The sequence below is a fragment of the Aythya ferina genome (assembly GCF_964211825.1).
Source record: "Aythya ferina genome assembly, chromosome: Z".
NCBI classification, from domain to species: Eukaryota; Metazoa; Chordata; class Aves; order Anseriformes; family Anatidae; genus Aythya; species Aythya ferina.
In genome coordinates, this window is record NC_140299.1 from 85,013,934 (window position 1) to 85,028,767 (window position 14,834).

Here is a 14,834-nt window from a genome sequence, read left to right on the forward strand (position 1 = left end):
TCGCGCGCCCCGCGTCACACGGCGGCGGCGGCGGCGGCGGCGGCGGCGCGCGCGGACGGCGGAGGCCGCGGGGCCGGGAGCGGGGCCGCGCCCCCCAGGGCCCGGCATGGCGGCGGGCACGCGCGCAGGTGGGCGGCGGGGCGGGCAGGGCCGGGCCGGGCCGGGCCGGGCCGCGCCGGCCCCGCCGGGAGCCGCCGCCGCGCCGCCGGCCTGACCTTGGGCAGGGCCCGCGCCGGCCCCGCCGCCGGGCGCCGCGGAGCTCGGGGCCCCCGCGGGGGGGGGCGCTGAGGCGGGGCCGGGGCGCGGGGCTGCGGCGGGGGCGCGGGGGGAGGGTTCGTGCCCGGGGCGCGGGGCGCGGGGCGCGGGGCGCGGGGGGGGGGCAGGGCGGCGAGCGGCGAGGTTGGGCGCTGGGGACGCGCCAGGCCCGGCGGGTGGTCGGGCTGCGTAACCGCGTCGGTCGTTTACGCTTAAAAATCACCTCACGACGTCGCTTAGGTTGGTTTTCAATGTAAAGGGCTTCGTTGTTCTCTGAAAAAGCAGTGTCGGGTGCCCAGTGCCTTTCTTCTGTACTCTTTGCCCTGCAGCTGTCTGAAGCACAGCAGGTAGGTGGCTGCGCTGAAGTCGCTCTCCAGGGGGACTCCCCAGGGCGGTGGAGTCCTGCGGCAGGGAGCGTGGTGTTGAAAAGCATTGCGTGAGCGCCCTGCAGGGTGAGGGGGACTGCCTGTGCACTAACAGGGTGTTGTAACAGAGCCATGGATTTGTACATATTGCCAATGCAGTTGATGCATACCTCCTACATTTCTTTTATTGGTTTCTTTTGAGGGGAAAAGTTAATGTCTTGGGCACACACACTTGCCGTCACTGTAACCAACTAGTTGTGAAAGGACTTTTGAGTAGTACTGTTAGCATGGTGCTGGTTTCAGTGACGCTTTTCCACACTGCAGTAGTAAATCTGCATGCCCCACTGCTCCCCTTCCAGCGGAGGAGTGACAGAGACTGGGTTAGGTGCAGGTGTGGCTGCTTTAGTGCATAGAATCATTCACATTGGAAAAGACCTCTAAGGTCATCCAGCCCAGTCTTCAACGTAGTACTGACAAGTCTTCCACTGACCCACACTAGTAAGTCCTACATCTGCACATCCCTTGAAGATCACAAGGGATGGTGACTCAAAACCTTCCTGGGCAGCCTGTTCCAATGCTGCATCACCCCTTCGGTAAAGAAATTCCTCCTAATATCTAACCTAAACCTCCGCTGGCAGAACTTGAGGTCATTTCCCCTCATCTTACTGCTTGGTGCTTGGGAGAGGAGCCTGATCCCCACCTCATTACAACCTCCTTTAAGGTAATTATAGAGTACAACATCTCCCCCGAACCTCCTTTTCTCCAAGCTAAACAACTGCAGCTCCCTCAACTGCTCCTCACAAGTCTTGTTCTCTAGAGCCTTCACCAGTTTCGTTGCCCTTCTCTGGATACCCTTCAGCACCTCAATGCCCCTCCTGTGGGGAGGGGCCCCAAACTGAATGCAGCATTCAAGGTGCAGCCTCACCAGAGCTGAGTACAGGGCGACAAACACTTCCCTAGCCCTGCTGGCCATGCCATTTCCGATACAAGCCAGGATGCTGTTGACCCTCTTGGCCACCTGGGCACACTGCTGGCTCTTTGTTAGATGTCTATCAACCGATAGCTCAGGTCCATTTCTGCCAGGCAGCTCTGCAGCCACTCTTCCCCCACCTGTACCATTGCATGGGGATGATGTGACACCACTCTGAATCACTCTTAATTTGTGATCGCTGTGCCCAAGATGGACTCCAGCCTTCACATCCCCCAAAAGTTTTATTCTGGTGACAAGCAAAAGATGCCTTCCCTAGGTGGCTCACTCCCCAGTTGTGTCACCATTTATCTTCCACGCACTCCAGAAACCTCCTAGGCTGTTTCCTCTCTGCTGTGTTGTATTTCCAGCAGAGATCTGGGAAGTTGAAGTCACCCTTGAGAACAAGGGCTAGCGATTGTGAGACTTGTCTCAGTTGTTTGTAGAATGTTTTGTCTGCCTCTTCATCCTGGGTGGGTGGTCAGTAACAGAATCCCACCATGACATCTGCTTCGCTGGCCTTCTTCCTGATTCATACCTACAATCACTCAACCCTGTTGTCACTCCTTTTGAGCTCTAGGCAATCAAAACACTCCCTATAATGTACAGGGCTACCCCCCCTCCTCTCCTTCTCAGCCTATCCTTTCTGAATATTTTCTAGCCATACACTGCGTCACTCCACACTGGGGTGTGAGCCATCCCTCCTTGTTTCAGTGATGGCACCTATGTCATAGCTTTCCCACTGCAGTGCAGGTTCCAGCTCCTCTTGTTTGTTGCCCATGCTGAGTGCATGAAGGGTTCATATCTCAGTTTGCCTCCCAATTTGTTTCTGTTTTACTTAGAAAATTTACAGGGAGAAAAAACTGCGTTTATTGAGGCCTATGAGACTTGTGTAGAAAACAGCGCAGCATCGGACAGATCTGCATTTACTGCTTTTCTCCTTCAAATTTTAAGGGCTTTTTTTTCTGGCTGTTTGAGTGTTACTGAGCTTGAGTGTCACTGAGTGTTGTTTGAGTAAACCACTAGCGTGAAAAGAAGCTGGGTCACCTGCAGCTTTGCTCATGTTTTTTCTTCTCTTTTTGATGCAGGAAAAGAGGACTGAGATATGCAACAGTAAGAAAAACAGTATGATGGATTCAGAAGGTTTTGCCCCAGCAGATTCCAAGGAAGAGCTCAGCAGTGACATTGCAGATACCTCTGGTAAACATTACCTATGTGGCTACTGTGCAGCCTTCACAAATATAGCAGTTACTTTTCCCATCCAAAAGGTCCTCTTTCGACAGCAGTTGTATGGTTTGAAAACAAAGGATGCAGTACATCAGCTGCAGAAGGATGGAATGAGAAATCTCTACCGCGGCATCCTTCCTCCATTAATGCAGAAAACAACAACACTGGCTCTAATGTTTGGCTTGTATGAAGATTTCTCATCCTTGCTCCACAGCCACACAACCGCTCCTGAGCTCCTCACGCGCAGTATGGCAGCCGTGCTTGCAGGGACTACAGAAGCTGTTCTTACACCTTTCGAGCGTGTTCAGACTTTGCTTCAGGACTACAAACACCACGATAAATTTACAAACACGTACCAGGCTTTCAAGGTACTGAAAGTGTATGGGATGAGAGAATATTATCGGGGATTGGTGCCTATTCTGCTCCGAAATGGACCGAGTAATGTACTCTTCTTCGGTCTGAGAGGACCTATTAAACAATGCCTGCCTGAAGCAACTTCTTACAGCACTCATTTGGTCAATGACTTCATTTGTGGAGGGCTGTTGGGTGCCATGCTGGGATTCTTGTTTTTTCCAGTGAACGTTGTCAAAGCTCGTATGCAAGCACAAATTGGTGGTGAATTTCAGTCCTTCTCAACAGTTTTTGTGAAGATCTGGCTGGAACGTGATAGAAAATTGATCAACCTTTTTAGAGGAGCTCATCTGAATTACCATCGCTCTGTCCTGTCCTGGGGCATAATCAATGCAACTTACGAATTCTTGCTAAAGCTGTTATGAAAACCACTTAATCTTCCTTCAGTCCTGCTGTTCATTTGGGTGTTGGCATGTTTGATGTCACTTAATCCCTGGGAACAGTTCCTGCATAGCGTAAAAGGTAATTCGTCTTGGCCTTCACTATATATGGAGTAAATGGTGATGCATCTAAACCTTGGTGCAATTATGACTAGCTTTTTAAAGTATTTATTTGCCATCAGGTGAATTTACCCATAATGAAACTACTAGACAAATGCAAGATACATGTAGAAAAGCAAACCAAAACCAAACTGTGTATCCAACGGGTTATTCCATATCAACTCCCAACAGTTTTCAACACTCCGTGTCTGAATGCGCTCCACTGTGCACGTTGTAGAACATGAAAATCAAGAAGGGTCTGATGAAAACTAACTCCCTTGCTTGATAAACTTCAAAATCTTCATTTAAGAACTATGTTTTCAAATGTTTTAGGGTCCGAAGTACTCAATATTGTTCAAAGCTAAATGAACAAATGCAGATGGGGATAACTAAGTTTTTGAATTTTATGCTTAAACTAAGCCTACGCAAACTTCTCTGCCAGCTTTTGTGATGCTTGGCTTTAACAGAACATTTCATTCAGCAGCGTAAAAGTAGTTACTGAATGTTGACTCCAGTGTAAGCTGACTCAAGTTCAAAGTGGGATTTGTGTGTATGTGTGTGTGCATGTGTGCACGCCTTCATGTGGAAAGGGAAAAGTGGAAGGAATGAAACAGAAACTATACTGAAGCTTTAAAGTGTCCTTCCTTGTTAAAATTCTTCTACTTGTAAATGTGGAGCTTGTTCTGTGCTTTTTTTTTTTTTTTTTTTTTTCATCACTTCTTTTTCTGTTGTTTTACAGCTGTGGGGCCAGAAAGAAGACGGCTCTTTTTGTAATGCTTGTGAAATAGATAAGCTTCCCATTGTTGTAGAAGTAGGTCAGGAACAGCTTTTCTGTACTTAAGGTATCTTGTCTTTTGCAAATTAATTTTATTTTTCATTTGGGCTATGAGTTAATTGATCACAAAAAGGTTGTTTGTTTTTTTTTTTACCTGAAAATTGGAGTTCCGTCTCCTTGATACGTACACTTAACAGTTCTGTAAGACAGAATTGTACTGCAGCACTGAGAAGATAAAATTTCTGGGTCATAACCCACATTGGTGAAGTCTGTGATTATAGTACAAGAAGATAACCAGAAGACAGACAAAGTTTGTGTGAGAAGCAGCTAAGTAGGAAAGATGCAGCACTTGGAGAAGTGTCAGAAGACTTCTGTAGGCACGTGCTGTTAAAGACTTACAGAAGTGTGCAGTATTGTGTGTCTTACAGGCTTGGAAGTTGAGATGTGTAAGACTACAGTCCTTAGGGAAAAGGACAGGAGAGGGATAAGCATGGTTATCATAAAGCAGGGGACGGTTCTAATGAAAAGCATTTGAGTCTCCTGGGCACTTTTTTTCATTAAACTATATTGAAAGCCACCATCAATTTCTGGAAGAGGGAGGGCAAGAAAGCTTTCAGAAACTTTCCCAAGTTGTTCTTTTCATAAACTTTGTAGTAGCTACTGCTTTTCTTGTTTGCTAGACTGTCTTAAAATACTGGTTTTAATCAGTGTGTTATGATTGTAATCATAATATACTCCGTAGCTTCACAGTCAAAAAGAACCTGGCACATTGCTATATCTGAATGTTGTGGTTATCTGCATTGAAATAAAATGTTTATTGAATGTTTGTTAGTGGCAGAATCTGATTTTTACCAGTGTATTGTTTTTTGTAATCACTCCTTGATGGAATAAAAGAAATGTATCCTGTTTGTCCTGTGGAAGATATTGCATGCTTCTCTAATGTTGCAGAATTTGAAGAGTTGAACTGAAGAGTTTAATGTCAGTCTGCCACTAATTGGTGGTTTTCACTACTGCAGCAAAAAACAATTGCACATCTGTTGCTGTCCCTACTTATGTGGCATGGTTCAATGAACATGGTGAAAGTGCATCATAGTAGAACTATGTTCAAGTGTAATCTTTGCTTTGTTTTATAAGTACTATCAGTTTTACAACACAAAGCAATTCTGTTTAACAAATTACAGATCTTTCATGTGTAAGAGGAGAGATGCTCATAAGGAGTGAAGAGAGGGGTCCAGCGAGCTTTGGCACAGTAGGTCTACGTACCAGTTAGAGTGAGATGGAATAGGATGTGTTGCCAGTGTTGAAAAAGGGCACAGAAAGAGCTATGATGGTTCAGCTGAACTGAGAACACATTGGTTCAAGCTAGTTTCAGGTTTGTTTTCAAATATTAACAAACTGATTATAACCAGGCTAACTGAGTTCCATGTCAGAATTTAAGAGCAGAGCTGACACACACATCTCCAGAGTAGTCATGAGCTGGCAGCATTTCTGTGTGTTGTGTTGTGTGTAGCCCAGGGTTATAAGCTTCACCAGTATTGTTCTTCGGGGCACTACAATGATCATTGCCAGCTGAAGGAGGGAAGGGGAATGCTACTGATGATAAATAACAGGGATGCTGCTGTGTGACAGAGTTAATAGCGAGACTTCTGGTGATAAACAGCTTGAGCACAGAACAACATTATAGGAACTCCTCTGTCCCTGAGGCATGTTTCTCTTCTGAATACCTTGTACACCTATTTAGGCAAATTAGGTCTCAGCAATTGCATGTGTCTTAGATTTGACCAGTTCTTAGTCGTAGGTCAAGATCATATTGAGCAAAGGCAATGTGCCTCTAGCATGTGTTACAGCAAAGTGGCAGTCTGTGCCACAAGTGATGCCGAGGCAGAAATAGCAGTTTTTTTTTTCTTGAAGGTGCTGTTTTCATTGTGCTTAATGGTAAGTGACTTTGCAGAAACGGCAGCTTTCACATGACTGCTAACTGTCATGCTTCACAGGAGCTTGCAGGCCTGCTCAGGCACACCTGTCCCTCACCAAGGTGGGGGAACCAGGTTTCAATTTCGTCCTGTCCAGCAGGGGCATGCAGTAGCCTTTCACCACTGCAGTGCTCTTGGGGTGCTGCCTTAAAGGGTATGAAGAGAAGGCACTCTACCCAAGACGTAATGGCTCAGGCAACAGATAGCTCAGCAACACTTAGGTTTGTGATCATCAGTCTTGCTTCAATGTCTATCCTGCTTTCTAGGTATCAGGAGTGAGCTGTTTCTTCCCACAGATGTGCCCAAGCAAAGAAACTAGAAGAGGGCGATGTCTGTGCAGATTTCACTCTAAAGCACACTTTTTTCTCTCTTGGTTCAAGTTAATATGCAAGAAGCAGTGAGTGTTACAGAACAAAGCTCAGTGTAGGATAAATACATTAAAATAGATTTTAATTCACTGAATTATTAAATGTTTAATTTATTATGCAAGCAAGAGAAACTGTCCACAAGTAGTAAGTTACTGTACAGCTCTAAGTACAATATATTCAGAGCAGTTCTGATACTTTTTGTATTGTATTAAAAGGCTACACTTCATACTATGAAATCTCAGGTATTTCAAAATATTTACATGCACAATTTGTTCTAGTATTAAAAACCTTACACTTAAATGAAGATACTTAGTGCGTAAGAAAATGCACCATCAACTAAGATCTCGAAATTAAAGTTTGTTTGTTTTTTTCCTGCAGGACAAAAATATTATGGTTGTCAACCTTCTTTTATTCCTACTGAGAATCTTGTGAACTCATTTTTTTTTAAATTTTATTAAAAAAAAAAAGCCTCCATAGGGCAAGTTTATTTCTTCTTGCTAAGGGTTTGTATATCATAGAACAAGAGACCCACTACTTACGGTATCAGGACCTATTATATATTATACATCAGTGTTACCCAAATTAAAAACAACAAAACCCACAAAAAAAAAAAAAGATCTTTACATTCTTATTCTGGTAGCGGGCAAGCTGTCTTTACTGAGTGTCAAAGAGTGCAAACAAATGCGTATGTGGGTATCAAGTGTGCTTTTCCCCCTATCCCCAATAATTCTGTGGGAGGTTATATTTTTCCCTGAACTAACCATGTCTGAATGATGCCCAGTGGCTGTATATATACTGAAATACGCACATGTACTTCATCAAAAAATTGCACATACATTAATGTCAATTTACAGTCTCATTAATAGCATCTCTCCCTCTCCCCACAAATGCATAACGGTGCTACAGTGATGTAAAGGCTGACCTCCAATGAAATACTTGGAAAATGCATTTACTCCCACGACATACAGTCACTGGACTATTACAAAAGGAGTGCTAGCTTCAAATAAGAGTTTGGTTCCTGTGAACGCTGCTAAACGTTGACATTCCCATGGAGATCTTAATTAGGCAGTTTATCTGCTTCTGCTGACCTATGTTGTGAAAGAAGGAATTACTTTACTATGGAAATCAATGAATATAAAAACATATTGCATGCTTTACAATCAAAGAGCTCCATCTTCATTAGAAAAAGTATGAAATGCATCAAGTGATTTAACACTTCAACAGTCAAAAAGTTTAAAGACACTGGTTTAAGCCACTACTGTTAGTGCAGTCTTTAATATACCATTTAAGTTTTATACAGCTTTGTCCCTAAGACATTTAAGGATGCAAGGTTAAGATTTTGTCTTTTGAAACATAACAAACTTTTTTTTGGCTACCTAGAAAGATCCAAAGCTCATTGAATTACTTCGGTAATTCAATAAGGCAAGATAAAGGTTTAGAAAGACAAAAAAAACTAAATCACTCCTTCCACCAAACTGTAACTGCAAGGCATAACAGTTATGAGTAATTGAATAGTGTCTCTGTGTTTTATGAAATTTACAGATAAAATATATTATCTTTAACTGAAAACTTCAAAGTACTGCTGAAAAGGAGTAGTCAAATAATCACAATCTAATTTTATCTACTTCTTCTAGTTCACATTTACCACAACTGTAATCAGAAGAGTTAGGTAAGATTTCTACAGCATATATGGACAGAATGCTTCTTACGAATTGTGTTCCAGAAGCATTCAAAAAGTACAAGTGTTTAAAACTAAGAGTGATGCTGTTTTGGAAAATAAGGCATATCCCCATTCATGGTTTCATCAGTGTAATTTGAGTTCAAGACAATAGTTTCAGCAACAACAGAATTGCTCTCAAGTTATATATCTGAAATTTTTCCGAAGCACAACTTAGTATCATCTGAGAAGTCTGTGGACATATACCTGCATGTAAAGTTAATTGCGCGTATTCTCCCTTCTCCAGCTGGGATGATATTCTACTTAGACACTAATGCCAAATGATTCAGTTGGAAAACCATGAGAACTGAAAATTTAGGACACTTACTAAATAACAGGAATTTTGTCAGTTTCATACACTTGACGACTTGAAGGTACTCCTTTAGCACCCAGTTGCTAGAGTTACTGAAAACCCAGGGCAGTAGTAATTGACTAGTCCTCAAACTATCAAATATCCATTACTGAAGGCTTTTTATTACTAAATAAATTCACCAAAATTTTAGAATCAGAGAATCCCAGAACGGTTTGGGTTCGAAGGAACCTTAAAGCCCCCCCAGTGCCACGCCCTGGGGGTGCCACGTCCCCTGGGGGGACGCCTCCCCCCAGCCAAGGCTGCCCCCAGCCCCATCCAGCCTGGCCTTGGGCACTGCCAGGGACGGGGCACCCACAGCTCCTCTGGGCACCCTGGGCCTCACCACCCTCAGAGTAGAGAAGTTCGTCCTTAGATCTTAATCTAAATCTACCTTCTTTGAGTTTAAAGCCATTATTCCTTGTCCTATTGCTATACTCCCTGAGAAAGAGTCCCTCCCCAGCCTTGCTGTAGGCCCCCTTAGGAAAGCTGTTACAAGGTCTCCCTGGAGCTTTCTCTTCTCCAGGCTAAACAACCCCAACTCCCTCAGCCTGTCTTCATAGGAGAGGTGCTCCAGGCCTTGACCATCCTCATAGCCTTCCTCTGGACCTGTTCTAACAGGCCCATAATGCACAGGAGCCTTAAGTTTCAATGACTTCACCACTACTACCCTGAGTATGCTACCTTCAGAAATTCAAAACCTGAAGAGAATCATCAGGTGTATACATTCCCAGCTGTCTTCACAGGTATCTCCTAAAGCTGAATTTTTGCAAAAAGCCTTTTTAAGAGACAATCTTTGAAAGCATGCTCAGTAGAAAGTGAATCTGAGTAACAAAACGATGGCCCTTTTAGGGTAAAGTTTGCTACTGAAATCATTGTATGATTTCTCAGCAAAATCTTAGTTAAATATTCACAAAATATCTTAGAACACTTATGTGATAAACTCATGCACATAAGAAACTGATAAGACTGCATAGGATTAGCTATATTACAGTGAAATAACCAGCATGATGGGTAAGGGAAGACCAGAGGACATTGCCTACCTGGGTTTCATTAAGCCCTTTGGCAGTGCCCCCCGTAAGAACATAGCAAAGCTGCTGATATATGGGTGAGATAGGCAACAAGGTGGTTACAAAAACAACTGAATGGTCAGGCCCAGAGGGCAGCACAAAGTCAAGTTGGAGGCCAGTGACTAGTGCTGAATGCCAGGGGTCGATACTGGGTCCAGTCCTGTGTTAATGTCGTCATTAATGATCTGGATGATGGAGCAGAGTGTACCCCCAGCAAGTTTGCAGATGACAAAACCAGGAGGAGTGGCTGATAGGCCAGAGGGTTGTGCTGCCATTCAGAGGGACCTTTACAGGCTGGAAAAATGTGCTGTTGGGTTAGGAGCCCCCCAGAGTTCAATAAGGGGAAGTGCCAAGTCCTGCCCTTTGGGAGAAACAACCACAGGCACCAGGACATGCTGGGGGCCACCCAGCTGGAAAGCAACCTGGCAGAAAATGCTCAGGGGGCTTGGTGGACGCCAAGTTCAATGAGCCAGCAATGTATTGCCAAGCAGGTCAAGGAAGGTGATCCTTCTCCCCTCTCTCCAGCACTTCAGAGGCCACACCTAGTGCACTGTGTCTAGTTCTGTGGGATGCATGGAGCTGCTGGAGAGAGTCCAGCAAAGGGCCACAAAAATGATTCAAGGCCTGGAGCATCTGTCCTACAAGGAACTAAGAGAGTTGGGACCATCTACAGAAAGCATGGCTCAGGAAGTATTTCATCAGTACCTGAAGGGACAGTGTAAAGAGTACAGAGCCAGGTTGTTTTGGGTAGTGCCCAGTGCTGGGAAAAGAAGCAATGGGCACAGATGGCAACATAAGAGGGTCCCTCAAAACATCTGAAACACTTTAGGGTGTGGGTGACTGAGTACTGGAACAGGTTGCCCAGAGAGGTTTTAGAGTTCTCCTTTGGAGATATTCAGAAGCCATCTGGGATATGGCCCTGGACAACCTGCTGCTGGATGGCCCTGCTCGAGCAGGAAGGCTGGATCAGATCACCTCCAAAGGTCCCTGCCAACCTCTACCAGTCTGGGATTTTGTGATGAACTTGAGAGAGAAAACTTGGCATTTGTAACTCCATATGTGATTTAACAGTGAACATTAACATTTTTCAGATTTTATGATTAGCCCTGTTAAATCCAAATAGATCTTACTTTAGACTGGAATGTTTCTAATCCATTCCTTTACTGACAATACATATGAAGAAATATTTATCTAGTTACACTACAGAAACTTTGTAGCTGAATTTCTCTCCTAACATTAATTTGTAGAATGATTAAAGGAAATACGAAATACAGCCTTAAAATGAGCAGAAATTCTGCAGTGTACATTTCCAAACTCAAGATGAAGGTTTCTGTAACTGATGTGGAAAGCTTCCCACAAAAGAAACCCTACTGACCGAGGAGTAAGAGACATCCACTAACCATACACGTTGTAAGAAACATTTTCTTTGATTCATTTGCAGTGGATACAGCATAAGATGTTTAGATCTGTTAAGCTCTTGTTTCACTGCCCCAGCCTTTTCCAACTAGATTTTGAGGAAAAAATGCAGATACATCTCCTTTCAGAACCTCTTCCTTCTAGCAATAATCACAAGATATGCAATTAAGGAAAAACAGCCTAGAAAGACTTTTAAGGACAACAAAACATTATGAATTTTTTTTTTCTAGCCAATCACAAATAACCAAATGAGTAAATAAATGAAAACATTTTTGTCTTTTTGTGCCAGCTAAACTAGCATGCACAAAACCTGTTCATTATCAATCATGGTATAGCGGTTTTGGCAACAGAAAAAGTCCTTTGAAACAAAGAGGTATTGTAACAGGGAAGCCTGGGTGAGTTTTAGCTGAACTCCTACCCACACACCATCGACATTTTTTTCCAGATAGCCCACTTCAAGTCATGTTGCTGAAAATTACTTGCAAGTATTATTGTACAAACCAACCAGAACGATGACTCAATGGCACAGGATCAGCAGGAGCAGGGTTCTGCCTAGAAGGCTAAAAAGACAAAGCATGGAGCTTGACTTGCAGATATGGTATGAGAATGTATACAGTGCTGGACTGAGAACTCATGTCATTATTATGTTCTGAGACCATAGCAACTATGATCTTCTCTGGATTTATGGGATTTCGAACACACTTCAACTAAACTGAAGTAATTGAAACCACAAACATCTGAAGGTCCTGTTGATGCACAATGCGCCTAGAACTTTGGCTGATACAAAGAAACACGTCCACTAAGGCACCCCGAGGCAATCTGACAGTGAGTTGGAGAGAACTTTGTTGTCAGTACCACATCATTGTGAGAATAGAGGGAACGGATTTCTTTCAAGGGACCAGCTTCTTTGGGCAAGCAGTCAACAAGTTCGCTGCAGTATGCATCAAACCCCAACAAGCGGATCCCAAAGCCATGCGGGGATGAAATCATCCGGCCATCAGGACTGAAACAAAGTTCTTTGATGTAACCCCGGCCCACATTGGCTTCTTCAATGCAATGAGTCAATCGCAGGGAGCAACGAGGTGAGACAGGGCGCACAGGGGCTCCTTCCTGGAATTCATAGACACAAGTCCACTAAAGGGAGAGTCAGAGAAAGGAACACTGAGAGTAAAGCACTGCAAATATGCATTCACTTCTGCTGTATGTAAAGGAATGCCCAACACGTTGCTTATCTACTCCTTGATAAGCATTTACTATGAGACACTGAAAACTGGCAGGTTCCTTGGCATCTTGTCTTTGAGTGGCCTATGTACACCAGACATTTAGCATAAGGACTTTTTTTTTTTTAATTAAATAGTTGCTAGATATAACCTTTGAAATCTACTTTTTAAAAGAGCAAAGCATAATTCTTTGGACTAGAGTCTGCTCTAATGTAGTGAGTGTTTAAGTGAAATCTACAATAAAGCAGAACTCAGCCTTGTCCAATATACAATTGCCCTTTGACATTTTGTGCCCTTAACTTCAAAAGGAAGAAGGTCTTGAAACAAGACAAGTAGAGGAAGGAATGCAATGAACAGCTCTATAACCAGCTTGTTACCTGTGAGATGGACAGGGACTTTAATGAGTAATCTAATCGCAAACCAAACGCAAGATCACTCCATGACAAACTAAATTTATGTCATCACGGAAGACTCAGATTTAATCACAAGACAGAAGAAATGAGTTTTGTTCTGTTCAATGTATTCTGTTAAAGTAAACACAAAGGAAACAATACTAACGAATATTAAGAGAAAACAGTAAAGCAGATACTTGGACTCTGGGAAATTATAACTAGGTCAGTCATCAGTATCAACCAACCCAATATGATATTTGCCTTTTCAAAAAATTCAGCACTGGGTACTAGTTTAATAAGCTTACAGAATCAGCACTGAAATTTCTAACCAATCTGCTATGTTTCCACTCAGTCCTCTACATATTTGTATGCTGCCATTACAAAGAGTGGTTTTATTCCAAAAGTAAATAAATTAATAGAGCAATTTACATCATTTACCAGATTAACTAAACTATTTGTTAAACACTTAAATATTCAACGAAATCAAGTATTCAAGTAATTATTTGGAATGGGTTGCCCAGAGAGGTGGTGGAGTCACCATTCTTGGGGGTGTTTAAGGAAAGGTTGGCACTCGGTGCTTAGGGATATGGTTTAGTGGGTGACATTGGTGGTAGGGGGATGGTTGGGCTAGATGAACTTGAAGGTCTTTTCCAGCCTTAATAATTCTGTGATCTGCAATTTTGAGATAAATATAAAACCTCTGTCTTAGATTAAATAGGTCTGCACAACTGTTAAAGCAATGATATTGAAGTAAGCTTAGGAGGAGAAGATGGTTACAAGTTGACTGACTGGTGTAATCTAGGTGTTCTGAGACTCTGGCTGGAATTTGAGTTATAACTGAATTTGAGTTAACGCTGCAAGTTACTCCATCAAAAGCAGATGCTCCCAAACAAAACTTGCAGGTTCTTGCTTTTTGTACACAATCCATGAAGAAGGGGTTTTTCATTATTTCTGGCTGCATAATAGACTGCTTGTTTTTCTTTTATGTCCCACTGCAACATATGCCTTTATGTGACAATTCACAAATACAATCTAGGGAACGTAATACAAAACCGGTCTCAAAGTCCACTGTAACTTATTTAAAGCAGTATTTAGGGGAGTGAAATCTGCAAATTGCATTTGAGCTGTAGCAGGTCTTGTAACTTAGTATTTCACATAAAGGCTTGAAATGGATTCTGCCATGAAGATCACTGATATCCCCTGTATTTTTAAATTGCAGAATTTTTCAGATGAGATCTCTTTGAAGTTGCGCAAGCATCACTGCAGTTAATAAGGTTCAAACCCATGATGTCGCAGTTTTAAGCGGATGCAGAAATATGCCCCCAATTTTTTTCATAGTGGTGCAGGAGCAGCCTCTGGAAAGCATCCATCAGCATAGCAGAAGCACTTCATCCTTGCAACACTGACAGATATGCACTTGAGAAATTCAGAGGAGTTTCTCTGCTTAACTTAAGATATGCTCACCACTACACAACTGTGTAATCCTCTGTCTTTTACAAGTTCCTTCTTCCTATATTTGGGTGAGTACATATTTTTAAGTCATGTATTTGGCAGACCAAATACATGACTTAAAAATATGAACTGTTTGAAAAGTTTTAACTGAGCTGTACCTATAAAATGAATTCCATGGAAGAGTTAAGCAAGAGGAATACTGAATAAAGGACACAAAGCTTTGTAAAAGAACTCTTTAAGAAAGAGAAGTACTTCATAGCCCTGGGCTAAAATTAATTATTTCTGCTTACAAATGCACTAATTTATTCAAATGTAAACTTACCCCAAATAACAGATTTTCAGTATAGTTGTATCATTGATACATCTTACTCAAAAGTTCCTAAGAAACATTTGTGTTA

At 42.8% G+C, this 14,834-nt stretch overlaps 2 protein-coding genes across 7 annotated transcripts in view; one reads left to right on the forward strand and one right to left on the reverse strand.

The window, feature by feature from the left end:
• Positions 1-14,822, forward strand: SLC25A51 (solute carrier family 25 member 51). 3 transcript variants are annotated; one of them, XR_014687222.1, is made up of 3 exons: positions 1-128; positions 2,676-3,687; positions 14,204-14,822. XR_014687222.1 is itself a non-coding variant. In XM_084504285.1 (2 exons), exon 2 carries the CDS (start codon positions 2,715-2,717, stop codon positions 3,588-3,590), a length of 876 nt encoding a protein of 291 aa, XP_084360411.1. In that variant the 5' UTR covers positions 1-128; positions 2,676-2,714; the 3' UTR covers positions 3,591-4,331. The 3 variants fall into 3 exon arrangements, 1 of the variants encoding a protein (XP_084360411.1); XR_014687223.1 differs by lacking the exon at positions 14,204-14,822 and adding an exon at positions 4,444-13,851; XM_084504285.1 differs by lacking the exon at positions 14,204-14,822 and having other exon boundaries at positions 2,676-4,331.
• Positions 6,900-14,834, reverse strand: part of DCAF10 (DDB1 and CUL4 associated factor 10) — a 25,191-nt gene continuing 17,256 nt past the window's right edge. For 3 of the 4 annotated variants that reach the window (XM_084504265.1, XM_084504266.1, XM_084504263.1), the window contains one exon: positions 6,900-12,506. In XM_084504265.1, coding sequence (XP_084360391.1) covers positions 12,138-12,506 — 369 coding nt within the window. In that variant the 3' untranslated portion in view covers positions 6,900-12,137. The remainder of the gene's footprint in view (positions 12,507-14,834) is intronic. The other variant, XM_084504264.1, reaches the window with a different exon arrangement.

Bases quoted from the DNA above. Each gene is read 5' to 3' on its own strand.
- SLC25A51 (XM_084504285.1), top strand. From the start codon at position 2,715: ATGATGGATTCAGAAGGTTTTGCCCCAGCAGATTCCAAGGAAGAGCTC.